This window comes from Vombatus ursinus, unplaced genomic scaffold (assembly GCF_900497805.2).
Source record: "Vombatus ursinus unplaced genomic scaffold, bare-nosed wombat genome assembly UNPS02014832.1, whole genome shotgun sequence".
NCBI classification, from domain to species: domain Eukaryota; kingdom Metazoa; phylum Chordata; class Mammalia; order Diprotodontia; family Vombatidae; genus Vombatus; species Vombatus ursinus.
In genome coordinates, this window is record NW_020954610.1 from 34933460 (window position 1) to 34959799 (window position 26340).

At 35.3% G+C, this 26340-nt stretch overlaps 1 protein-coding gene across 2 annotated transcripts in view; it reads right to left on the minus strand.

The window, feature by feature from the left end:
- SYK (spleen associated tyrosine kinase) overlaps positions 1-26340 on the minus strand; it is a 101578-nt gene that overhangs the window by 51977 nt on the left and 23261 nt on the right. For both annotated transcript variants that reach the window (XM_027839300.1, XM_027839299.1), the window contains exon 3: positions 15269-15429. In XM_027839300.1, the coding sequence (XP_027695101.1) occupies positions 15269-15429 (161 nt within the window). The remainder of the gene's footprint in view (positions 1-15268; positions 15430-26340) is intronic.

Consider the following 26340-nt stretch of genomic DNA (forward strand, 5'->3'; position numbering starts at 1 on the left):
ACTATCCATTTCAGACATGCAGACAATACCACTCTGATAACAGAAAGTGAAGATTAATTAAGAATCTAGCTATGCTAGATTTGCTTCCTAGTACCGATTCCATCTTTGATACAGGTGAAGTCTGTATGTCTTGGTAATCTTATTTTCACTACTAAAAATCTGACATTCCAATTAAACAACTCTAATCTCTGCCTAACTAGCTATAACCATAATAGTTCAAATGTATGTATAACTTTAAAGGTTATGAAGCACTTTGATTACAATAACCATGCTGACATGTGAGAAGATACAAAGGAAAAATAAAAATCAGCCTATTTCCTGAAGCAGTTTTTATTCTATCAGAATTGCAATATTATTATGCAAACTTTGGAGATCAATAAACTGAGGTTCCAGAGGTTGTTACTTGTTGATGGTCCTACAGCTAGTGTGTACCATAAGATTCTTACCTGGATCTCCTGGGATCAAGACCAATACTCCTTTGTATGTCTTGGGCAAATCATAGTACTTCTCTGAACTTCATAAAATAAGATGGAGATAACAAAATCTTGCTTCATTCTATCAGAAAAACCAGTGATTTGAAGTTCTCTGAATAACGATAAGGAATGCCACACTAAATGAAGTGTGAAAGAGGACATTTCCTTCCCCTCCTCAGCTGATATAATCATAGAACATAATCATACATGATGAAGTTTTATCATGTAAATAAGATGTCTCTATCATGGTGACTCTCGTATGAAGTGTTCAAGTCTTTGATTCAGTCAAGAAGGAACTTCTCAAATGACTGAGCAAATGATCCATCCTTCTAGGGGCTTTAAATGGTTGAATGAATTTCATAGTTTGAAGTCTATTTTGTGGAAGCAGACTCTTTGCCGAGACCACAGCGTAACCATAAAGAAAGAAGGGCACTTTGTATCTGTTGCCCCATGTGGGTTCAACTCCATTGGAACAAGATGCCCTGCCCAGGATATACTCATCACTTCTAAACTCACCATCATGTTGCTCACATAAACCTCGATTGACTCTACCGCTCTCGGCCTCTTCTCCCTTCTAATTGGGGGACTGGAGGTCAAAGTATCAAATTCCTTCCCATTCCTTCTTTTATGAAGGGCAAAAACGGGATGGAGCTCTCTCCACTTTCCATCTACTGCCCTACCTGTTTTCAACTTGACAGAATGAGATGCACCTGCACCCAGTATCCCTTAATAGCACATTCCCATCTGTTTCCTTTCTCCTTTTGTGTATTATTTTCCCCCTTAGATTCTAGACTCATTGACAGTGAGAACTATCTTTCTTTTTATTAATTGTATGCCCAGTACTTCGTACAGTGCCTGGCATGTCATAGGTGCTTAATTAATATTTATTGGATTGAGTTGGGCTTTTGTCTCCCCCTCCACATCAGCAGAATTAATGGACCAGAAAAAGATAATGCATCTAGTACATACACACACACACACACACACACACACACACACACACACACACTCACTAGGACAGACACAGATGCTGTTACTGCATATAATATTCTCATTCTGCTCACTTTTTACTTTGCCTCAGTCTAGGTTCTTTCCTTTTTTCTTTGATCACCTAGGTATATAGACTTGGTCGTGGTGTTACTTGATCAAAGGGCATGCACAGTTTTATAGCTTTGGAGGCATAGTTCCTAATGTTTTCCAGTATGGTTAGACCAGGTGACAACTCCACCAACAGTGGATTAGTGTACCAGCAATATTATAATGATGTTTACAATTATGTGAAAGACTTAGCTACTCTGATCAATACAAATGATCCAAGACAATTCCAAAAGACCCAGGATGAAAAATACTATCAACCTCCAGAGAGAGAACTGATGAACTCTGTAGATCAAAGCAACCTTTTTTCACTTTCTTAATTTTCTTGCTTTATGTGTGTAACATGGCTATTATGAAAATACATTTTTCATGATTTCACATGTAATTGATATCATATTGCATGCCTTCTAAATGGATGAGAGAGGTGCTGGAAGGAGGGAGAAAATTTGGAACTCAAAATGTAAAAAAAAAAGGAATGATAAAAAGAAATAAATGAAAAGTAAGAGGAAAATTACACTCCACCTCTACATTTGTGCCTTTGTGCTGGTTGGCCCCATCCTTAGAATGCTCTTCCTTTTCGCCTCAGCCTCATAGAACCCCTGCTCAAATATTTCTTGGGCAACAGTAAACCACTTGGACTATATCTACATGATATCTTTTTTTTTTCAGTAGATGGTTGGCCTGCTTTCTGGGTAATACATATTTTCCTCACTTATTACATATAAGTCATTATTTATATATGCTCCTGTCTACTTCTCCCATTTGTTTCAACCTCAATTTTCATTTTTGATCTCAAGGAACAGGTTGAGACTACTGAAAGCATTGTGTAATTTCCCAAAGGCAATCTGGCATACTATTCAATTTTGCATCTAGCTTGTTGTCCATCTGAGTATCTTACTAAGATGTATGTATTGATTTACTAACATTCAATTGTATATCATAATAAATGCAGTAAATCTTATTTACCCATTTACTTTTTCCCCATGTGGACTGTTGTTATCTTTTAGTGATAATGTATCTGTTGCGGGAAGCCCTATAATATTCTTGATTTGGGATATTTTGTCTCTGAATGTATGGCTGGGGAAAGAAGCAGTGGTACATTCACCTTTTTTCATTTTTGATACTGTTAATTTGATTTTCTTCTTTCTTTTTTTAAAACCAAATTTATCAATGGTTTATTTTATTGGGCTTTTTCATAAAACTGGCTATTATTTTTATTAGTTCAATTTTTTTAATTTTAATTTTATTAATCTTTCCTTTGATTTTCAGAGTTTCCATTTTAGTGTTTAATTGGGGATTTTTAATTTGGTTTTTTTTAGCTTTTGTTTTAGTTTCATTTCCAATTCACTGATTTACTCTTTTCTCTTATTTGCATACATGTTTAAAGATGTGAATTCCCACCCCCAAGTACTTTTAAGTTTCATGCCCAATTTACTGGTTCACTCTTTCTCTTTTATTGATGCACACATTTAGAGATGCAAAATTTCCCCTAAGTATTGCTTTGGCTGCATCTCACAAATTTTGGTATGTTGTCTCATTATGATCATTATCCTTTAATGAAATTACTAATTGTTTCTATGATTTATTCTGACACACTCATTCTTTAGGAATAGATTATTTAGTTTCCAAATTATTTTTAATCTATGCTTCCACAGCTTTATAATGAATGTATTTTAACAGCATTGTGGTACATAAAGGGAACATTTAATATTTCTGCTTTTCTGCATTTGTTTATAAGATTTGTATATCCTAATAAATATTGTTGGTTTTTTTGTGAAAATGCTATGTATGATTGAGAAAAGGGCAGATTCTTTTTCTATTCCTATTCAATTTTCTTCACAGGTCTATCATATCTACCTTTACTAAAATTCTGTTAATCTCCCTAATATCTTTCATGATTAGATTTATCTAGTTCTGTGAATGGTAATTGAGTTCCTGCACTCTTATAATTATACTATTCCCTCCTATAATTTATTTAACTTTTCCTTTAAGAATTTGGATGCTATGTCATTTGGTGCATATGTGTTTGGTATTGATATTATTTCATTGCATATATTTTTTTAGCAAAATATAGTTTCCCTGAGATCCTTTAATTAGGTTTACCTTTGTTTTCTATTTGTCTGAGGTGATGATTGCTACTCCTACCTTTTTTTTTTACTTCATCTGAAGCATAACAGAGTCTCTTCCAGCCTGTTATTTTGACATTGTTTGTATCTTTCTGTTGCAAGTATGTCTCTTGTAAATAACATATCATTGGGTTCTGGTTTATAATCTATTCTGCTATCCCATTCTTTTTTGAGGATGAGTTTGTCCCATCCACATTTATAGTTATGATTACTCACTGTGTATTTCTTTCCATCCTATGTTTCTTCTCTTTATCTTCTCTCTCTTTTTAGCCTTTTCCTCAAAAGTCTTTTTTTTTTTGCTTCTCATCACTGACTCCTTTAATCTGTCCTCCTTCCTCTCTCCTCCCACCCCTTGCTCTTATCCCCTTCATATCTTACTTCTCTATAGGGTAAGATTATTATTCTACACATCTGAATAAGTATTCTTCCCTATTTGAATCAGTTCATATGACAGTGAGGTTCAAGCATTGCCCACACCACCCCTGATTTACCCTTATACTGTAAAAAGCTCTTCCTTTTATATGAGATAATTTTCCCATCCTTATTCTCTCTTCCCATTTCTCCTAATGCTTCCCTCTTACTCTTTCCTCCATTTTTTTAGATCATCCCAACATAATTGACATACACTCATTCCCTCTTTCTATGCAGACTCTTTCTAACTGCCTTAATAATAACAAACTTTTTAGGAGTTACCTGTATCATCTTCACATAGAAATATTTAAACAGTTTCACCTTGAATCCCTTATGATCCCTCTTTCATATATACCTTTTTATACTTCTCTTGAGCCTTGTGTTTGAAAGTCAGATTTTCTATTCAGGTCTTATTTTTTCATCAAGAATGCTTAAAGTCATCTATTTCATTAAATCTTTTCCCCAAAAAGATTATACATTGTCTTGCTTGGTAGCATATTCTTAGTGATAATCCTAGCTCCTTGGCATTCCAGATTATCAGATTCCAAGCCCTCTATTCCTTTAACATGGAAGCTGCTAAACCTTATTTGATCCTGACTGGGGCTTAATGATATTTGAATGCTTATTGTTTGCAATTTTTTGTTCTTGACCTGGGAGTTCTCAATTTGAGTGTATTATTCCTTGGAATTTTCATTTTGGGATCTCTTTCATGAAATGATTTGTGGATTCTTGCAATTTTTATTTTATCCTCTTATTCTAAGACATATGGACAGTTTTTTTCTTGATAATTTCTTGAAATATAATGTTTAGGCTCTTTTTTCAACAAGGCTTTCAGGTAGTCCAATATTTCATAAATTAGATCTCTTTGATCTACTTTCCATGTCAGTTATTTTCCCAATGAGATATTTCACATTTTCTTCTAATTTTTTATTCTTTTGACTTTTTTATTGTTTCTTGTGTCTCATGGAGTCATTAGCTTCCACTTGCCCAATTCTATTTTTTAAAGTATTATTTTTTTTTTTAGGCAATTGGGGTTAAGTGACTTACCCAAGGTCACACAGCTAGTAAGTGTCAAGTGTTTGGTCTGAGGCTGGATTTGAACTCAGGTCCTCCTGACTTCAGAGCCAGTGCTCCACCCACTGCACCACCTAGCTGCCCCTTAAAGTATTATTTTCTTCAGCAAGCTTTTGTACCTCTTTTTCCATTTGGCCAATTCTGCTTTTTTTTGGTTTGTTTGTTTGTTTAGGAGCTCTTTTCTTCAGTATTTTTTGTGCCTCTTTTACAGAACAATTAATTGTTTTTTCTTGTGTTGCTGTCATTTCTTTTCCCAATTTTTCTTCTACCACTGTTATTTGATGTTCAAAATCACCTTCTAGCTTTTCTAGGAATCTTTGTTGGGCTTGTGTGCAATTTGCATTTTTCCTGTGGGGCTTTGCTTATACCTGTTTTCACATCCTTGTCAATTTTGAAGATTTTTTTTTTTTTTTGCTTCCCTGTCACTATAGTAGCTTTTCATGTTCAGGTTCTTTTTGTTGTTGTTTGCTCATTTTTCCAGTCTATTTCTTGGCTTTGAACTTTGTGTTAAAGCTGGGCTCTGCTCATTTGAATGGAGAGAGGGTGGCATTCCTCCAAGTTTTAGGCTTTTTCATGCTATTGTTTTCAGAACTGTTTTTGAGGTTTTGAAATTTTTCAGTGCTTCCAAGGTATGGTGATTCCAGGAGAGGGTTGGTCTCTGCTTTCCTCTTCTGTGCTTTATTTCTTATCTGGAAAAAGCCTCTGATCCCTTACAGGGAAGAGCACTATTGCTCCTCATGGCCCCAATCCCTTGTGATCAAAAGTACTTGCTTCTCTCCACTGGAACTGAGAGCTAGAAGTGGGTATGGGCAATAGAATTGCCAACATAGTGCCCTGTCCTGTGCCCAGCACTAGCACAGAGGTTGTTTTGTTTCCTAACCAGTTGCCCAGTCCTCTTAACATCTCTGGGCTGAGAGTTCCTGAAGCTGCTGCTGCTGCTATCACTAGCACCAAATCCCATAGCTCATGTTACCACCATATGTGCTGCAAGTCAGCCCTCACCCCAGTATCACAGATGTCTCTTTCAAACCTCCTAAGTTGTCTTGGGCTGGGAAAAATGTCTCAGCCCAACACTTTGTTGTTTTTGCCACTCCAGAATTTGATTTGAGGCATTATTTTAAAGTTGTTTGGAGGGGAATATTGGAAGAGCTTAGCTGCAGTGCTTCCTCCACTCTGCCATCTTTGTTTCATCCAACTTCTAAATGTAGTATCATTTTCAAGGAACAACAAATAGTCCAGTGAAGCTGGATCAACGGATGTATGAAAGGGAATAAAGTGTAACACAACCAAAAAGGGAGTAAGGGGTCAGATTGTGAAGAATTTTAAATGACAAAATGATAACATTTTTATTTAGTCCATTTGTAACAAAACTGCTCAATCTGTTCATGTTTCCTTATTACAGTTACATTAAAAATGATTTATTGATGTTCTGTTCCTCACATATTCTCCAATCATGAATCTCTTTTGTAACATATATGTAGATTCAAGTAATACAATACATTGGCCATGTCTGAGAATATACATCTCACTCTATCTCTAGTCAACTGTTCTTCTGCCCAAACATGGGAGATATGCTTTACCATCAGTCTTTTGAAGTCATGTTTGATTACTACTTTGGACAGTCTGAGGTCTTTCAAAGCAGTCTTCCCTCATATTATTATTGTGATCATGACATAAATTTGCATCTTGGTCCTACTCATTTCACCCTGGATCATTTCATATAGTCTCTCCATACTTCTCTGAAAATATAATATTGATTATCAGCATAGTCATATAATAAAATTCACTCAGCCAATTGATGGACACATCTGCTTTCATCTCTTTGCTACAACAAAGAGTACTGTTTTACATATATATATATATATATATACTTACACCTATAGGTCTTTTCCTATGTTCTATACCTCCTCTGGTAGTAATTCTGGGTCCAAAGGTACAAACATTTTAGTGATTTTTTGGCTATAGTTCTCTCTAACCAATATATAAATTGGTTATATTAATTAATATTTCACCAACAGTGCATTAGTGAGCCATCCTCTCCCAAACCTGACAAAAATTAGTACTTTCTTCTCTTGTCACTTTTGCCAACTTGATAAATGTGAGGTAGAACCCTGTAGTACCTCATTTATTCCTCACAAGTCTACTGTAATAGTTTACTGACTAGAATTCCTGCTTCTAGTCTATTTTATCTCCAGTCCATTTTTTTACTATATTTCTAATATGCTGCTCTGATGTCATCCTGTTCATCTGGTGCAATGGATCACTGGGAACCCCAGGGTTCAAATAAACAGTCCTTTTACTAAAAAAAAACAAATTCCAATACCTCCAGGTAAAAACATTTCCCCAGAGGCCAAAAAGAAGTTCAGGAAGATAAAAACCACTAATAAAGAGGTTAAAAACAGCCATTAAAAAGTTCTCAGGGGTCTCAGGAATCTCCATCAACATCTGAAACAATTTTCAATACTTTTCTTGCCCAAAGGGCACACAGCTAGGTCTCAGATAAATCCATAGCACAGAGAGAAGAGAGGATAAAAATGGCACAAAATAGGAAAATGGCACATATTAGTATTATTTGGCTAGAGCATGCAATATATATGATTTTAAAAACAGTATAAAATAAAAGTAGAAAGGTAAATCAGAGTAATATAGCAAAGGACTTGGGATACCATTATTTTGATGAAGATAAAGATGATTATGGAGGAGTAATGTAGTATAATAAGAAGACCTCTGAACTTTGAATTCAGTTGAGACTTGGGTTTGAATCTTACATCCTATATTTGCTAATTGTATGACAATGTTAAAAAGTCATTTAATTCTCCAAACCTGTTTTCTCACCTTTGAAAGTGGGAATAATAATAATAATAACAACAACAACAATAACACTAATAATAATAATATGTAAAATGCTTTGCAATATTCAGCAATTAGGGAATCCCTCAAGGTTTTTGAATCAAAAAAATGCTATCTTTTCTGGACCAGGACACTGGTAGCACTGGGGAAGTATGAGTTAAATCTTTTACAATTCCTCTATATCAAGAAATTTCAAAGCACTTTTACTGACCCCAAGCTTCCCATAACAATGAAGGCCTATATTTAGAAGACAAACATTTTATGAGGGTTATCAAATTACAGCAAGTTGGAATATCATTGCTTCAAAAGAACTAAAGATGGGTGTCACACCAAGGGTAATGGAAGGATCCACAGTGGGTAAGAGCAGACTGCTACGTATAACCAATAAGGAATTCTGAAGAAAAACAGGAGCAAAAGTTGGGCTGCTCACATGGGAAGAGGAAAGGATAACACAGGCAAACATGAAGAGTACTATACTAGTGCCCTCTTGATGTAGAAGAAAGTGAAGAGGACCTCTAACATGTTGGAATGACCCCTGTGAACTTCTGAAAAGAAATGTATATCAAACAGGATAGGGTGGCATGGATGGGTTGCAATTTATACCTCTGAAAGGAAATTCTAAATCAATGGGATCATAGATTTATTTGGTTATTTTAACAAAGAAAAGAAGATAGGCAAGATATTCCTAGATATTAAAGGAAAAGTTCATAGAACCAAAGAACCTAGAGTTAGAAAGGACCTAAAAGGTCATCAAGTTAAATCCCCTCATTTTTTATGTTTGAGGAAACTGGGGCTGTTCAGTGACTTACTCAAAGTCACACATATTACACTGTCATTTTTTAATGTTTGAGTACAGGTCTTACTCAATTTTAATGAATGCTATTTTAACTATAGTGTTCTGTGTACTATAGTAGTTTCTATGTGGAGAAATTGTGCTTATGTAAAAAACTCTTCTTTACACCTGAATGGTGTGGGTAAGTCTTGCTCAGTCCTGAATTTAGTGACTAAGACTAGGCTCTGTCTTCTGCAGGAATTATCTGGCTTCTACCTGTTGCTTTGGTTGAAGCCCAACCTTCCTAGATTCTGAACAGGGCACAGGCTGTCTGATGGGTTAAGTGTAGGCTACCAGAACTCTGGTATTTTCCTGAAGATGAGGATGAGATCACTGGCCATATCTGTTTTTCTGGGCATTGATCTGACCACAACCTCTGCTGTGGGATTGGGTTGCTTGTTACTTTGCCTTCCACCTCCTATAGCTGATCTCTGCCTGAAGTACAGGATTGTCATCTTTTTGTGTAGTCCTGGACTGAATGGAAAAGTTTATAGTCTCTTTAGTTTTCTTTATCATGGTTCCGTCTGAGGCATTTCTAGAGCTTATCTAGTCTTATGTAGGTTCTGACATACAGATTTTCCTCACAGCCCTCAAAATGTTGACATTTGAAAAAGACTTTCAGAATTGTATTTGAGGTGTTGAATATAGTATTGAGTTCATTTTTTTCATAATAATTCAACGAAAATGGTAAAATCTTGTTTCAATGTATTTAAATTGCTTTTTTCCAGTGCAAAAGCAAGATGAAAGAGTGATAAATGTTGTAAAAGAGTAATAAATGTAGAGGTGAATTACCAATGAGCATATACATAACACACAACACACACACACACACACAGTATGTGAATCCTTTAACGCCAAATCTAGTAATGTTATCAAAGGCACACACATGCCTGCCACTCACTCTAAAACAGAACTTACAACCACAAAGTAAAAATAAATGCCTCAGTGCACAATGAGGAACAGGAAAAAGAAAAACACATGATAAGGAAGTACAGTAGTAGTCTTTTAGATTATAGTAGAAGCAGTGTAATTAACACTAATGAGAGCCTTTTCATTTGGGGGTGGGGGCAATGAACAATTAAAAATTAGATTCAAATGTATTTTATTCATGTATATCAAACATCTTTAAAAATACTGAAGGAATACAATGTGGTTGTCTTTCAGTGAATCCAATGGATAGAACAGCTGAGACATGCTGCATGAAGCTGTTTTTCCCTCTAATTTTAGAGAAACTCTGATCCACTTCTCCTTTGTGACAAATGCAAAATAGTATGATCTCAGCTGTTGAGGAGACTGTCAAAAATAGAATCTCAAAGGAAATATAGAAAAATGAGATTTAAGGTCATCCATTTCCTTGCCTCCTATTGAGCCCTTATGCTTGTAAAATAATGACAAAGGAAGAGGAAAACAAGAGGTAATACCCATTAAATGTGGCCTCATTTAAAGTCAAGGAAGGTGCCCCCTTCTTGTGGACACAAGGACACAACTGAAGGAAGGACTAATGAGAACTCAATCAACAAACATTTATTAAGCATCTACTATGTGCCAGGCACTGTGCTAAGGGCTAAGAATATGAAATAGGCAGAAGACACTCCTTGCTCTCCAGGAGCTTGCAATCTAATGGGGGAGACAACATGCAAACAAATATGTACAAACAAGCTATATACAGGATAAATAGAAAATAATTAACAGAGAGATAGCATTAAAATTAAGAGTGATTGGGAAAGACTTTGCATAAGTTGGGATTTTAATTGGGACTTAAAGAAGCCAGGGAAGTCAATAAGCAGAGTTTAGGAGGGAAAATGTTTTAGGCAGGGATAGCCAGGACACCAGTGTCACTGGATCAGAGAATAAGTTATGGGTCAAAGATATAAGATGGAAAGGGGCTAGGTTATGAAAGGCTTTGAATACCAAACAGAGGATTTTGTATTTGATCCTGGAGGTGACAGGGAACCACTTGAGTTTGAGAAGGGGGTGGGTAAAGGAAAAGAAATAGTTAGACCTGAACTTTGGGGAAAAAATCATTTTGGTGTGCCAGGAACTTTTCTAGATGCTGGGAATATAAGTACAAAAAATGAAACAATCTCTACTTACAAGAAGCATACAATTCTAATACTGGAAATAACAAGCATATATAGAAATATATACAGCATTAATTGTTCAAATATGTGCAAAGTAGTTAAATACAATTCAGTTTCAAGGGAAGACACCAGCATTTAAGGGCTGGGAGATTCAAAGAAGGCTTCATTCAGATGATGTTTAAGATACATCTTAAAGGACTGTATTACATAGAAGTGAGAAATGAGAATGAATTCTAAACATGTGAGGAGGTGGGGTGACCAATGCAAAGGAATGGAAATGATAGATAGAATGTCCTGTATGAAGAACAGAGGGAAAACTAGTTAAGCTAGATCAGAATAGGGAAATAACTGCCCAATGGGGAAGATAAGTTGGGGTCAAGTTGTGTAGGACTTTAATAGCTAAATAAAGGAATTTATATTTTATCCTATAGACAATAGGAGTCCATAGGGTTGGTTGAGTATAGAAGTCTCATGGTTAGATGATGCACTTAAGGAAAATTTCTTTGTCAATTAAAGATGTACTGAAGTCAGTGATGAAGCAGGAAGATGAGTTAGGAGGCTACTGTAATAATCTAGGCAAGAAGTTGTGAGGGCTTTAACTAAGGTGATACCTTGGTGAGTGGAGACAGTCAGAAGTGAGAGATACTGTGAAGTTACAGATGATAAGATTTGACAACTGATTGCACATATGAGCTGATGATAAGAACCAGGATAAAACCATGGTTATAAACCTGGGAGACTAGAATGACCATGGTGCTATTGACAGAAATAGAGACTTTGAAAGAGGGATGGGTCTTGGGGGAAAAGACAATCATTTTAGTTTGATGAGTTTAACAAGTCTCTAGGACATCCAGTTTGAAATGTCCAGCAGATGATGTAGTGCTGAAGCTAAGCAGAGAGACTGGAGCAGAATATATAGATTTGAGAGTTATCTGTGTAAAGATAATAACTAAACCCTTGGGAGCTGATGAGGTTACCAAAAGAGAGTATAAAATAGTATAAATTAATATAGGGTAATCTAGAAGAGAAGAGGGCCTAGGCTAGAACCTTAGGGAATATAGACAACTCGGGGTATGCTATCATGATATCTGAGATGATGACCCAGGAAATGATCAGTTAGACAAATAAGAGGAGAGATTAATAACACAAAAACCCAAGCAGGAGAGAATAACCAGTAAGAGAAAGTAGTCCATAGTATCAAATGCATCAGAATAGTCAAGATGGTTGAAAACTGAGAAAATGCCATCAGATTTGGGAATCAAGAGATCACTTGGTAACTCTAGAAAGAGAAGTTTCACTTGAGTGATGAAGTCAGAAGCCAAACCGCAAAGGGTTGGGTGAGAAGAGTAGAAATGGAGGCAGAAAGTAAAGAGAATTTTAAATAGGAGATTAGCTAAGAAAGGGAAGAAAGAGAGAGTAATAATTTGATGGCATGGTATGGTTTACTGAAGGTTTTTTTTATTTTGTTTTTAAGGATAGGGGAGACTTGGACAAGTTTGAAGGAAGTAGGGAAAACACCATTTGATAGAAAGATATTGAAGATTAGAGAGAAGTTTTTCAGAAGATAGAGAGTGGTTCTGATTGCATTTAGGAACTGAGCAGCTATTCTAATGATCCACGTTTCTCACTCAAAAAAAAAGTCCATCTTTTTAACATCCATATTCTAACACTGATGCTATATGGCTGAAAATAATGCAAGACTAAAAACTCAAAAGAAACAAAATTTCAGGTCACCCAATGGTGGGTGTTAATAGGCCACAGCCTATTTTTTAACTAAGTGTGAACAAGCATCAATGTCAAAGGTACTATCAAAAAAAGATGTATGGCCTAAAAAGGAGCTAGTTTGGTCTTTCAATAAAGTGATGAATAATAGACAAATCATGTGCTCTATTGTTATTTATATAATACCAAGAGACCTAAAGGGAGGTTTCTAGTGGGGGGGGGGATACTCTAAAGAATTTATAAGGTTACTGATAAGAGTTGCACAGGACGAGATGACATGAGTGTAATCTGTACTATAAGGAGTACCTACCTTGATGAGATCACTGACCAACAAAGTATTGAAGGATAAGTATATTTTTTAAAGAAAAAATATAATTAATTTTAGGGATATGGAAACTGTGATTTCATAAATTCAAGGAAATTCTGGTGTGGAAATGATTTCACCTCATGAAGAACATCAACTGTGTAAATTATAATCTGAGGGAATTGTCTAGTGCTTTGAGAAGGTAAGTAACTTTCCCAAAGTCCTAAAGGTAAAATGTACCAGAATCAGTACCTGAATTCCATCTCTTAATAACTTAATAACTCTAAAGCTGTCCTTCTGTTGATTCTATCATGGCTATGTCTCATTTGAAATATATTTTTCAATTATTTCAATAAATTATTGTTTTAAAAAGTTTAATAAAGTGGATTGATACTTGCAAGTGTCAATAGTATAATGCATACTTATGTATTAATATATATGTAGAAATTTTAGATGAATTTTTTTTGTAAACACAAATTTTTATGAGGTCAAATCAATCATTTTCTGTGAATTAGCTACTTTGAATGGAAATGCCATTGAAATAAAACATTCCTCTAGAGAAATGCTACTCTAGTGAGAGTAGTTTAGGCAATTCACAAATATTTCCATAAGCAATGAGCTGTTTTATTGTAGGGCAATGTTGGCTATAGAGAACTTTGTAATAAAAGAATTCATATACACAGATTTTATGGGGTCAAAAATCAAATCCTTCAAAGGATATGAACTGGCACTTCTCAGATGAAGAAATTAAAGCCATCTATAGTCATATGAAAAAATGCTCTAAATCACTATTGATTAGAGAAATGCAAATCAAAACAACTCTGAGGTATCACATCACACCTATTAGATTGGCCAACATAACAAAACAGCAAAATGATCAATGTTGGAGTAGATGTGGGAAAACTGGAACACTAATGCATGGTTGGTGGAGTTGTGAAATGATCCAACCATTTTGGAGAGCAATTTGGACCCAAAGGGCTATAAAAATGTGCATACCCTTTGACCTTGCAATAGCATTTCTAGGGCTGTATCCCAAAGAGATCATACAAATGGGAAAAGAACCCACATGAACAAAAATATTTATAGCAGCTCTTTTCGTGGTGGCAAAGAATTGAAAATTGAGAGGATGCCCGTTAATTGGAGAATGGCTAAACAAGATGTGGTATATGAATGTAATGGAATACTATTGTGCTATAAGAAATGATGAGCAGGCAGACTTCAGAAAAATTTGGAAAGACTTGTATAGTCTGATGCTGAGTGAAGAGAGCAGAACCAGGAGAATGTTGTACACAGTAACAGCCATGTTGTGTGATAATTAATACTGATAGACTTAACCCTTCTCAGCAATGCAATGATCTAAGACATCTACAAAGGCCTCATGATGGAAAATGCTATCCACAAAGAAGAAAGAACTATGGAGTTTGAATGCAGATCGAAGCATACTATTTGCTATTTTTTTTCTTCTGTTGTGTTTTGTTTCCTCTTTCTGGTGGTTCCTCCTATTGGTTCTAATTACAACATCACTACTGTGAAAATATGTTTAATAGGAATGTATATGTATAGCCTATATCAGATTGTGTGTTGTCTTGGGGAAGGAGATGGGGAGGGAGGGGGAGAAAAATTTAAAACTCAAAAGCTTATGGAAGTGATTGTTGATAAATCAAAATAAATTAATAAAGTTTAAAAAATCAAATCCTTATCTTAAAACGAATTAGAGACTTCAACCCACTCACTCAATTCTCACTTGGCCTAATCTGAAAAAGGATAAAAGATTTGACTAATTCCACTCTACTTACTATGTATATTCTCTTTTTTAGTCATGAGCCTTATATCTTGCATTGATTCTGATTAATGAGATATGAGTGCTTTTCATAAAATGTAAAAAAAAAAGTCAACCTTTTTTTTGTTCTTCACTTCTTATTGTTTCATGCTACCATGTGTTAACAATCCTAAAATCATTTAGAATCACGAAAATATGTTATATATGTATATCATGTACAGAATGTTAAAACCAACCTATATTTGACATCAAAAGCACGTAATAGGACTGAATAATATTTTCTTTAACTATCACCAAAGAAAGTTCATTTTAATGCCCCTCTGAGAAAAACATAAACTTGAGTTTTTCATATATCCTCAACAAAATTTCATATATCAGAAGAATAAATGTCAAGAGCCCTTTAAGCTTATAACTTATCATATGGTGTTATCCAATTGATCTCATCCTAGCCTCAGTATCCTATTCATAGAGACAGAAAAAAATGGACTGCTACTTGTCATCAATGTTTCTGAATACTCACAAAAATTTTCCATTTGTTTTTGATCCTATTAAGACAATCTGTTCAGACTCAAGCCGAGAGATCTTCCCATGGAACCATGGCATCTTCTCATGAGCAGTGGTAGCAATCAACTTCTCCAGTTGTGGTTTTTGACTAATAATAGCTTGTTCAAGAGCTTGACCCTGTAGGGAGAGAGGAGTATGATAAGATAGATTGCCTTTCATTATCCTAAGATATTCATTTTTTCATCATCGAAAGGAAATATAAAGAGAATTATTCATATTACTACATTTTAAGAATTCCTTATTTCAGCCAAAATGCACTCCTACCTACTCTCCAAACTGAGTAATCTCTTAATAGTCCCTTGCCTCTGTGCTTTCATGCAAGTAATTCCTCCTTCATTGCAATCTCTCAAAATCATTGTCTTTTTTTCCAGATTCAACTCAGGTAATCCATTAAGCCATCCTTCATCCCACCATCTCCCATTCCCCTCCATTTGTTAGTATTCTATCTCTGCTCAATTTTCTTTGTACTATAGTTGTTTGTATACATGTTCCTTCCTTCAATAGAATGTCAGCTCTGAAAAGGGACTATTTCATTTTTACTTTTGTTTATTCAGCACCAAGAATATAGCAGGTGTTTAATTAAAGGTTTGTTGAACTGAACTGAACATTATAAATCAGGAAATTTTTTTCTAGTTTTCTAGAATTAGTGTTCAGACCTAAACAGGTCTATGATTCAGTGAATAAGATCAGCACAACAGAGTGAATAAAATCCTGGTGCATTCTAGTGCATTCCCTCTATTGACTATTTCCTATTTATCCTGTATATACCTTGCTTTTTACATATTTGTTTGCGTATTGTCTTCCCCATTAGATCATAAATTCCTTGAGGGCAAGGATTATTTTTGCCTCTTTTTGTACTCCCAGGTCTTAGTACAATATCTGTCCCATATTCTTGGAATGTATTCCCTACTCATTTCCACCTCATAAATTCTCTCTTACTTTAGATGCAGCTCAAGTGACATCTTCTGAATGAAACCTTTTCTGATCTCACCAACTGCTAGTGCCTTCCTTCACAAGTTTTTTTAATTTAACTACTGTATATGTTTGTATCATTGATTCACTTTATATCTCCTCTGTATATTTGCAAATATCCTTGCTGGCTCCCCCATTGGAATATAAGCTTCTTGTCAGGAGGGAGGCACATTGCTTATGCTTGTATTACTAAAACTTAGTACAGTGCCTAGCACTTCATAAATGCTTATCAACTAATTGAAGAATGGGGTGATACAGTCAGATTTGTGATTTAGGAAGTTCAATTTGACAACTGAATGGAAGATGGATTGGATTAGGGAGAGACATGAGGTGATGAGGGTCTACACCAGGATGGTCTCAGTGTCAGAGGAGAGAAGGGGATATATATGAGAGATAAGTCAAAGGTAGAATCCATAGAATTTGGCAAATGATTGTATATGGGAGGAAGTGACAAGATTGAAGAGTTGAAGATGACAACTAAGTTGTGAATCTAAATGATTGAAATTTGGTAGTACCCTTGACAGAAATAGGAAAGTTAGAAATATAAGAGGGTTTGGGAGAAAAAAAGATAAGGAGTTCAGTTTTGGATATAGTGAGTTTAAGACATCTATGAGACGTTCAATTTGATACGTCTAATATGTAGGTGGAGATGCTGTAGAGATATTGGGAGAGAGGTCAAAGCTATATAGAGATGATAACTGACAACAGAGGAGCAGAAGAGATCACCATGTGAAACAGTATAGAGGGAAAAGAAAATAGGGCTAAGGACAAAGCCATGGAAAACATTCACAGTTATCTTGTGTGACATAGTTAAAGCTCCAGAGAAGTCAAACAAGAATAGTAGACTCAGGAGAGAGCAGCATCACAAAAAACACTGAAGGGGAGAAAGTATTCAGAAGAAGGTGATCAATATTGTCAAAAGCTGCAGAAAGCTTCAGACTACAAGAATTAAGAAAAGGCCATTAGATTTGGTAATTAAGAGATCATTGGTAAATTTGGAAAGAGCAGTTTTTGTTGAATGATGAGATTAAAGAAGTCAAAAGTCAGATGGTAGAGAGTTAAAAAGAGAGTGAGAGGAAAAGAAGAGCAGGCATTGATTATAGATGGCCTGCTCAAGGAGTTAAGTTACAAAAGAGAGAAGAGATTTGGAATGACAGATAAAGTGAGGGTTTTTTGAAAATTAAGGGACTTGGACATGCTTGTAGTCAGTAAGAAAGTAAACAGTAGACAGGAAGTGATTGAAGGTTGATGAAAAAAATAGAGATTGTGGGGGGAAATCTGATAGAGAAAATGGAATGGGATCACCTCTTCATGTAAAAAGGCTTACCTTAGATAGAATAAGATCATTTCTTCATGTGAAATGGGGGTGCTGGAGGTGACAGTATTAGAATGCATCTGGCTGGTACAAGATGAAGAACAGAAAAATTCCCCAAGAACAGCTCAATTTTTTTTCAGTGATATATGAGGCAAGGTTCTCAGCTAGATTAGGGGGTTTGAATGAAGTTGAATGAAGTTTTCAAAAAACCCCTGTGGGGAGTAGGATAGTGAATAGATTAAGGAGGTATAAAAGGATTGCCTTGCTGCAATAAGGACCCAGGTGAGGTTATATAAAAAAAAATATAGTGGACCCAGTTAGCAGTTTCATGATTTTGTCCAGCTTTGGTCAGCAGTGGGTCAGTAGGATAAAGGTCACAGATGGTAGGAGTAGGGCAAGGCTTGGGTTTGGAAGAGAAATTTTTCAACAGGAAAATGCAAGAGATTAGAGAAAACAGGACAATATGGGCAGGCTGGGCAAAGATGGTGAAATAGCAGGAAGCAGTACAGCCAGCTCTCCACCACATAAACACTCTCTTAAGCAGATTTTTTAAAATCTAACTCTAATCATCACTTCCACTTCATATTTGTAAGAATGCTATTTAGGTCATACCTATATGGTCTGGTGGTTTTAATTTCTTTTTTATTGCTATAACTAGAAATGCTAGCTATAGCAGGAAAAAGAAAAAAGAAATTGAAGGAATAAGCATAGGCGATGAGGAAATAAAACTTTCACTTTTTGGAAATATGATGGTTCACCTAAAGAACCCTAAAGAGTAAACAGAAAAACCATTGGAAACAATTAACAATTTCAGCAAAATGGCAGAATATAAAATAAACCAACACAAATATCAGAATGTCTATACATTACCAACAAAATCCATCAAAAAATAGAAAGAAAAATTCAATTTAAAATAACTGAAGATAGTATAAAATACTGGGGACTCTATCTGCCAAGACACGTAGGAACTTTATGAACACAATGACAAAACATTTCACACAAATAAAGACATTTAAATAATTGGAGAAATATTAATTGCTCATGGGTAGGCTGAACAATGGTAAGATTACCCAAATTAATTTACTTATTCAGTGTCATACTACTCAAATTACCAAAGCATTATTTTACACAACTAGAAAAAATAATAACAAAATTCATCTGGTAGAACAAAAGGTTGAGAATATTTTTTAAAAATTGAAGGAAGGGGGCCTAGCAGTACCAGATCTCAAATTATACTATAAAGTTAATCATCAAAACAAGTTGGTATTGGGTAAGAAATAGAAAGATTGATCAGTAGAAAAGATTAGGAATACAATAATAAATGAGCACAGTAACCTAGTATTTGAAAAACTCACATTTCCAAGCTAATAGGGCAAGAATTCAACATTTAAAAGAAATATAGGGAAAACTGTAATCTGGCAAAAACTAGGCACAGACAAATATCACACAGCATATACCAATCTAAGCTCAAAATGGATGCATGATTTAGCCAGCACTTCTTAAACCCCATATGGGGTCACAACCCACAGTTTAAGAAGCATCAAAAGGGTTGTGAATAGAAAAAGTTTAGGAAGCCCTGATTGAGACATAAAGGGTGATATTATAAACAAATTAATGAAGCAGGGAAGAAGTTACTTGTCAGACTATGATCAAATAAGATATAGGAAGGTTCAAAAAAGGAATAATGAATAATATTGATTATATTAAATTTAAAAGTATTTACACAAATAAAAAAACTAATACAGCTAATATTAGAATAGGAAAATGTGAAAAATATCTTTATAGCAAATTTCTCTGATAAAAGTTTTATTTCTCAAATATAGAGAACTAAGTCAAATTTACAAGAATTAGAGCTATTCCCATCAAAGTATATGAATAGAAAGTTTTCAGAGGAAGAAATCAAAACTTAACAGTTAATAGTTAATAGTCATATGACAAAATGCTCTAAATCACTAATAATTAGAGATAAGTGCATTAAAACATCTCTAAGATACCACTTCACTCTCATCAGACTGGTTAAGATGAGGAGAAGTAACATGACAAATGCTACAAAGGAAGGGGAAAAATAGGTACACTTATTCACTATCAGTGGAGCTATGAACTACTCCAAACATTCTGGAAAGGACTTTAGAACTATTATAAAAGACTTAAACCATGTATGCCTTTTGACCCAGTGGTACAACTACTAGATCTCTTCTCCTAAGAAATCAAAGAAAGAAGGAAAGGACCCATATACACAAAAATTTATTCTTTTTAGTGGCAAAGAATTAGAAATTGAAGCAATATCCATCAATTGGGCATCTAAACAATATGAATATATGAATGTATATAAATATGATGGAACCCAATTGTGCTATAAGAAATGATGAAAATTGTGGTTTCAGAAAAACCTGGGAAGACTTGAATAAAATAGTGCCAATCAAGGTGAGCAGGACTATGAGAACAAGGTATACGATAACATTAATATTGTAAAATTAATCAAGTTTGAAAGACTTAAGAACTCTGATCAACACAATGACCCACTACAAATGTCAAATAACTATTTTTTTGCAAAAAAAAGGATTAATTTAAATAAAAGTGTGTGAAATTAAGCAGTTTTTGAACAATTGGCACGTCATCTTTGGTTTCACTTGCTAATACAGTGGAGTATGAATATTTGCTGTCAACATCAAAAACAATTACGAGATTGAACTAATTTCAATATAAAATAGATAATTCAAGTAGTGGCACTTTCTCCACTACTTATAATCATGCAATATCCATGCCATCCCACCATATGGTAAAATTCTTATGGCAAAAAACTCAATTAATGGAAAACATTAAATACCAAAACTTTTTATCAAATACTGGTATAATACCTTTAAAAGAAAAAGAAAACCTTTCTTTATGTATTCCACTAAATGAGATGGACATAATCTTTTACAATCTGTCATTAAAATCACTTATCCCTAAGATAACTGATACAGACACTTAAGCTATGAAACTACTTCACAGATATAGACTAAAGGAATATGTATTTATCAAGTTCTTTCAATCTCTGAAATGATCTGAGAGTGCTGAGATGTTAAACAATGCCATTTACAGAATTTCAAGAAATCTTGGATATATAAATATTAGAAGCCTCTATATCTGGCAAAATTTAGTTACTTGGATATTTGTTTTAAATACACTTGTGTAAATGTAGAATTCAATTAAGCAATATCAATTTGGTTTTACAGATGGAACTCATGTCATTGATAGAAGCAATTCTATACAAATTTCTTTAGTTCTCTACTAAAAAAAGATTTTGGCACTGGTTTTGTAACTTCTGTACAGTAATTTTCAATAAAAACAAGTATGTAGCAATTTTTATATCCACATATAGGTACTATATTCAAATCATTAAATTCCATGACCAAAAAAGAGCCTCAACATCTGATTTCAGGAAATCTTAAAAATAAAACTGTTCAGATCTTTTAGAACCAAAGGGCAAAGTAGAAATAGAAAAAAAAATTCATCAGTCACCTCCTATAAAAAAACCCAAAACAAAAACTTCCAGAAACATTACACACAAATTGTAGAGTGTTCAAGTTAAAGAAAAAAATACTTCATGGGACCAAAAAGAAAGATTTCAAGTACTAAGGAGCTTTAACCAGGATTACACATGATTGAGCAGCCACCATTAAAAGGAGCAGATAACTTGGAATACAGTATACCAGAAGGCAAAAAGAAAAAAAATAGACTTCCAATTAAGAATAAATTATCCAGCAACTGAATTAAATTCTACAGGGGACTTCCAGGAGCCAAGATGGCAGAATAAGGAGTAAATCACTGTAGCTCTCCATATTCACTACAAAAAAAAACCAAAAAAACATAAAATAGTACCCCAAGACAAATCCTGGAACAGCAGAGCCAGTGGAGAGAAGGGGTGGAGCAATCTTTTAGCCCAGGAGACTTGGATGATCAGCAAGAGAGGTCCTTCTCACTTGGGGAAAAGGGGAGCACATCCTCAGACAGGAAACATCTCAGCAAGCCAGTAGCAAGCCCTATCTCAGCAAACCAGTGGGAGATTCTGAGCCCCAATATGATGGCAGGCATAAACACCAGGACCCCCCACGTGCCTTAACATAGCCACGAGGAACTGGCAGACTCCAGCTCCCAGAACTGCCATGTGCTTTAGAGTAGCCCTGGGCAAACAGGCATCCTCCAGCAGTTGGACTGCTATGTGCTTCAGCATTGCACTGGAAGGGTAGGTGTCTTCCAACAGCCAGACCTCCAGGTGCTTCAGTGTTGGCCCAGGAGAGCAGGCATCCTCCAACAGCCAGACTTCCACATGCTTCAGCAACAGCTCATGGCATACAGTCATCCTTCAGTGGCCAGATCTCCACATGCTTCAACCCATCCCAGGGCAAATAGGCATCATCCAGCAGCCAGACCTCCATGTGCTTCAATGTACACCCAGGAAAATGCATAAAAACATCACTAGCCTCAGCACACTCCAGACACCACCACCAGAACCTTAGCTCAACCCCAGGTAAGCTACTAGATGCCTATAGCCTCCAGCAAGACCAGTCACCTCCACACCATCACCTCAACACAGCACCAGACATGAGGGTCCCCTGTGGGCCTCAGGGCAACATCAGCATAGCACCAGATAAATATCCAGGGCCTACAGCCACTGACACAAGAAGGCTGAGAAAGAGCCTCTTACACCCTGGAAGCAGAGGTCAAATGACAAAGGCTAAAAATAAGATGAGAAAAAAACAAAAAAACAAAAAAAAAAGAATCTGACCATAGAAAGTTGTTATGGTGAAGGAAGACCAAGAAACAAACTAAGAATAGGACAACAATGTCAAAATACCTATGGGAAAAACCCCAAAGAAAAATGGGAAGTGTTCTCATGCCCAGAAAGAGCTTTTGGAAGAGCTGAAAAAGGAACTTAAAAATCATATGAGAGGTAGAAAAAATGGGAAAAGAAATGAGAGTGATGCAAGAGAATTATGAGAAAAAGAGTCAACAACTTGGAAAACTACTTAAAATGTTGAATTGGCCAAATGGAAAAGGAGATGCAAAAAGAAAAAAAGATAACAAAGATAATAATAATAAATAATTAGTAATTAATAAATAATTAATAAAAATAAAGAGCATAATTGGCCAAATGGAAAAGAAAGTACAAAAGCTAATTGAGGAAAACAACACCTTAAAAAAAGAACTGGGCAAGTGGAAGTTAATGAGACATCAAGAATCAATCAAACAAAATTTTTAAAAATGAAGAAATGAAAGAAAATTTAAAATACCACATGAGAAAAACAACTGACCTCGAAAATAGATGCAGGAGAAACAACGCCAGAATCACTTGACTACCTGAAAGCCATAATCAAAAAAAAAAAAGACCTAGACAGCATCTTTCAAGAAATTATTGAGGAAAACTGCCCTGATGTCCAGGAACCAGTGGACAAAATAGGCATTGAAAGAATCTACCAACCACCTCAAAAAAGAGATCCCAAAATAAAAAAAGGAACATTATTGCCAAATTACAGAATTATCAGGTCAAGGAAAAAATACTACAAGTATCCAGAATGAAACAATTCAAATATCAGGGAGTCACAATCAGGATTACACAGGACTCTTACTTAAAGGATCAGAAGTCATGGAACATGATATTCCAGAAGGCAAAGGAACTAGGACTGCAACCAAGAATCACTTACCTGGTAAAATTAAATATAATACATCAAGGGGGAAAATGGTCATTCAACAAAATAGAGGGATTTGAAGCTTTCATAAGAAGGCAAGAACTAAACTAAAAATTTTGCCTCGAATATCAAGACCCAAAAGAAACATAAACAGGGAAAAAGAAAAAAGAAAACATAAGGAATTCAATAGTTACACTATTTACATTGCTACATTGGAAGATGATACTTGTGATTCTTAAAAATCTTATAACTAATAGAAGAGCTAAAAGGAATATACAGAGATAAGGATACAGGTATAAGGTGAATTTGAGGGAAGGACATAAAAAAATTAAGGGATGAAAAAGAGGAGTAAAATGGGTAAAGTAAGAAGGGAGAGGTAGAATGGGGTGAATTACTTCACATGACGAGGCGCTAGAGGGAAAGATGGGGGGAAATGGGTATCTCTGGAACTTTACTCTGATCAGTATTGGATCAAAGGGAATCATATACACAATTAGTTGATTATAGATATCTATCTTACCCAACAGGGAAGTAGGAGAGAAGGAGATCAAGTAAGGGAGGTGGGGTGGCGACTGACAGCAGAGAAGGAAGATCAGGGAAGATGGTAGACAGAAAGAAAACACTTGTTAGGAATGAAAGGGTGAAAGGAGAGAGAGGACAAACAGGAGGAAGAATAGGATGGAGGGAAATAGACAATAATCATAACTCCGAATATGAATGGGATGAACTCTCCCATAAAATGGAAGCACATAACAGAGTGAATCAAAAACCAGAATCCTACCATATGTTGTTTGCAAGAAACACACTTGAAACAGACAGGGACACAGAGAGTAAAGGTAAGGGGCTGGAGTAGAATCTATTACACTTCAGCTGAAGTTAAAAAAAAAAAAAGCAGGAGTAGCAATCCTGATCTCAGACAAAGTACAAGCTAAAATATACCTAATTGAAAGAGATAAGGAAGGAAACTACATCTTGCTAAAAGGTACAAAGCAATAAAAGGTATAAAAGCAATATCACTACTAAACTTATAGGCACCAAGTGGTATAGCATCCAAATTCTTACAGAAGTTAAGTAAGTTATAAGAAGAGATAGATGGCAAAACTATACTAGTAGGGGATCTCAACTGTCCCTTCTCAGAACATAATAAATCCAATCAAAAAATCAACAAGAAAGAAACAAAGAAGGTAAATAGAATATTAGAAAAGTTAGATATGACAGACCATTGGAGAAAGCTGAATGGGAACAGAAAGGAATGTTTTTCTCAGCAGCACATGGCACAAAAAATGACCATATAATAGGGCATAAAAACCTCAAAATCAAATGTAAAAAGGCAGAAATAATAAACATATTCTTTTCAGATCATACTGCAATAAAAATTACACTCAACAAAGGGGAGTGCAAAGATAGAGTAAAAATTAATTGGAAACTAAATCCTAAAGAATAAGTGGGTCAAAGAAAAAATCATAGAAACAATCAATAATTTTATTAAAGAGAATGACCACAATGAGACAACATAACAAAATTTATGGGATGCAGCCAAAGCAGTACTTAGGGGAAAATTTATTTCTCTAAATTCTTACATCAACAAAATGGAGGGGCAGCTAGGTGGTGCAGTGGATAGAGCACCAGCCCTGAAGTCAGGAGGAACTGAGTTCAAATATGACCTCAGACACATAACACTTACTAGCTATGTGACCCTGGGAAAGTCATTTAACCCCATTGCCTAGCCAAAAAACAAAACAAAACAAAACAAAAAAAAAACAAAAATAAAAATAAATGGAAGAAGAACAAATCAATGAATTGGGCCTGCAACTAAGAAAACTAGAAAAAGAACAAATTAAAAATTCCCAGTTGAGCACCAAATTGGAAATCTTGAAACTAAAATGTGAGATTAATAAGATTGAAAGTAAAAAAACAAAAACAAAAACAAAACTGGGGCAGCTAGGTGGCACAGTAGATAGAGCACTGGCCCTGGAGTCAGGAGGACTTAAGTTCAAATCTGGCCTCAGACACATGACACTTACTAGCTGTGTGACCCTGGGCAAGTCACTTAACCCCATCGCCTAACCAAATACAAAAACAAAAAAAAACAAAAACAAAAAGACTCATGAAGCAGCATCATTTTAGGGGCAGCTAGGTGGCAGTGGATAGAGCTCTGGCCTTGGAGTCAGAAGGATGTGAGTTCAAATCCAGTTTCAGACACATGACACTTACTAGCTGCATGACCCTGGGCAAGTCACTTAACCCCGATTGCCTCACCAACATTTCACACTGTATACCAAAATCAGGTCAAAATGGTTGCATGATTTAGACATAAAGGGTGACATCATAAGCAAATTAGAAGAGCAAAGAATAGTCTATCTGTCACATTTCTGAGGAGAGGAAGAATTCATGATCAAACAAGAGATAGAGAGCATTACAAAATATAAAACAGATAATTTTGATTATATTAAATTAAAAAGCTTTGTACCAACAAAACCAATGCAATCAAGATTAGAAGGAAAGCAGAAAACTGGGAAACAATCTTTACAGCAAGTGTCTCAAAGACCTTATTTCTCAAATATATAGAGAACTAAGTCAAATTTATAAGAATACAAGCCACTCTTCAATTGATAAATGGTAAAAGGATATGAACAGGCAGTTTTTAGATGAAGCAATTGAAGTTATCTATAGGCATATGAAGAAGTGCTCTAAATCACTTTTGATTAGAGAATGAAAATTTAAACAACACTGAGATACCACCTCATACCTATTAGGCTAATGTGACAAAAAAGGAAAATGATAAATGTTAGAGAGTATGTGGGAAAATTGGGACACTGATGCACTGCTGGTGGAGGTGTGAACTGATCCAACCATTCTGGAGAGTAGTTTGGAACTTGCCCAAAGGGCAACCAAACTGTGCATACTCTTTGATCCACCAATACCACTACTAGGTCTGTATCCCAAAGAGATCATTAAAAATGGAAAAGGACCTAGAAGTGCAAAAAATATTTATAGCAGACCTTTTTGTGGTGGCAAAATATTGGAAATTGAGGGGATGATCATCAATTGGGGAATGGCTGAACAAGA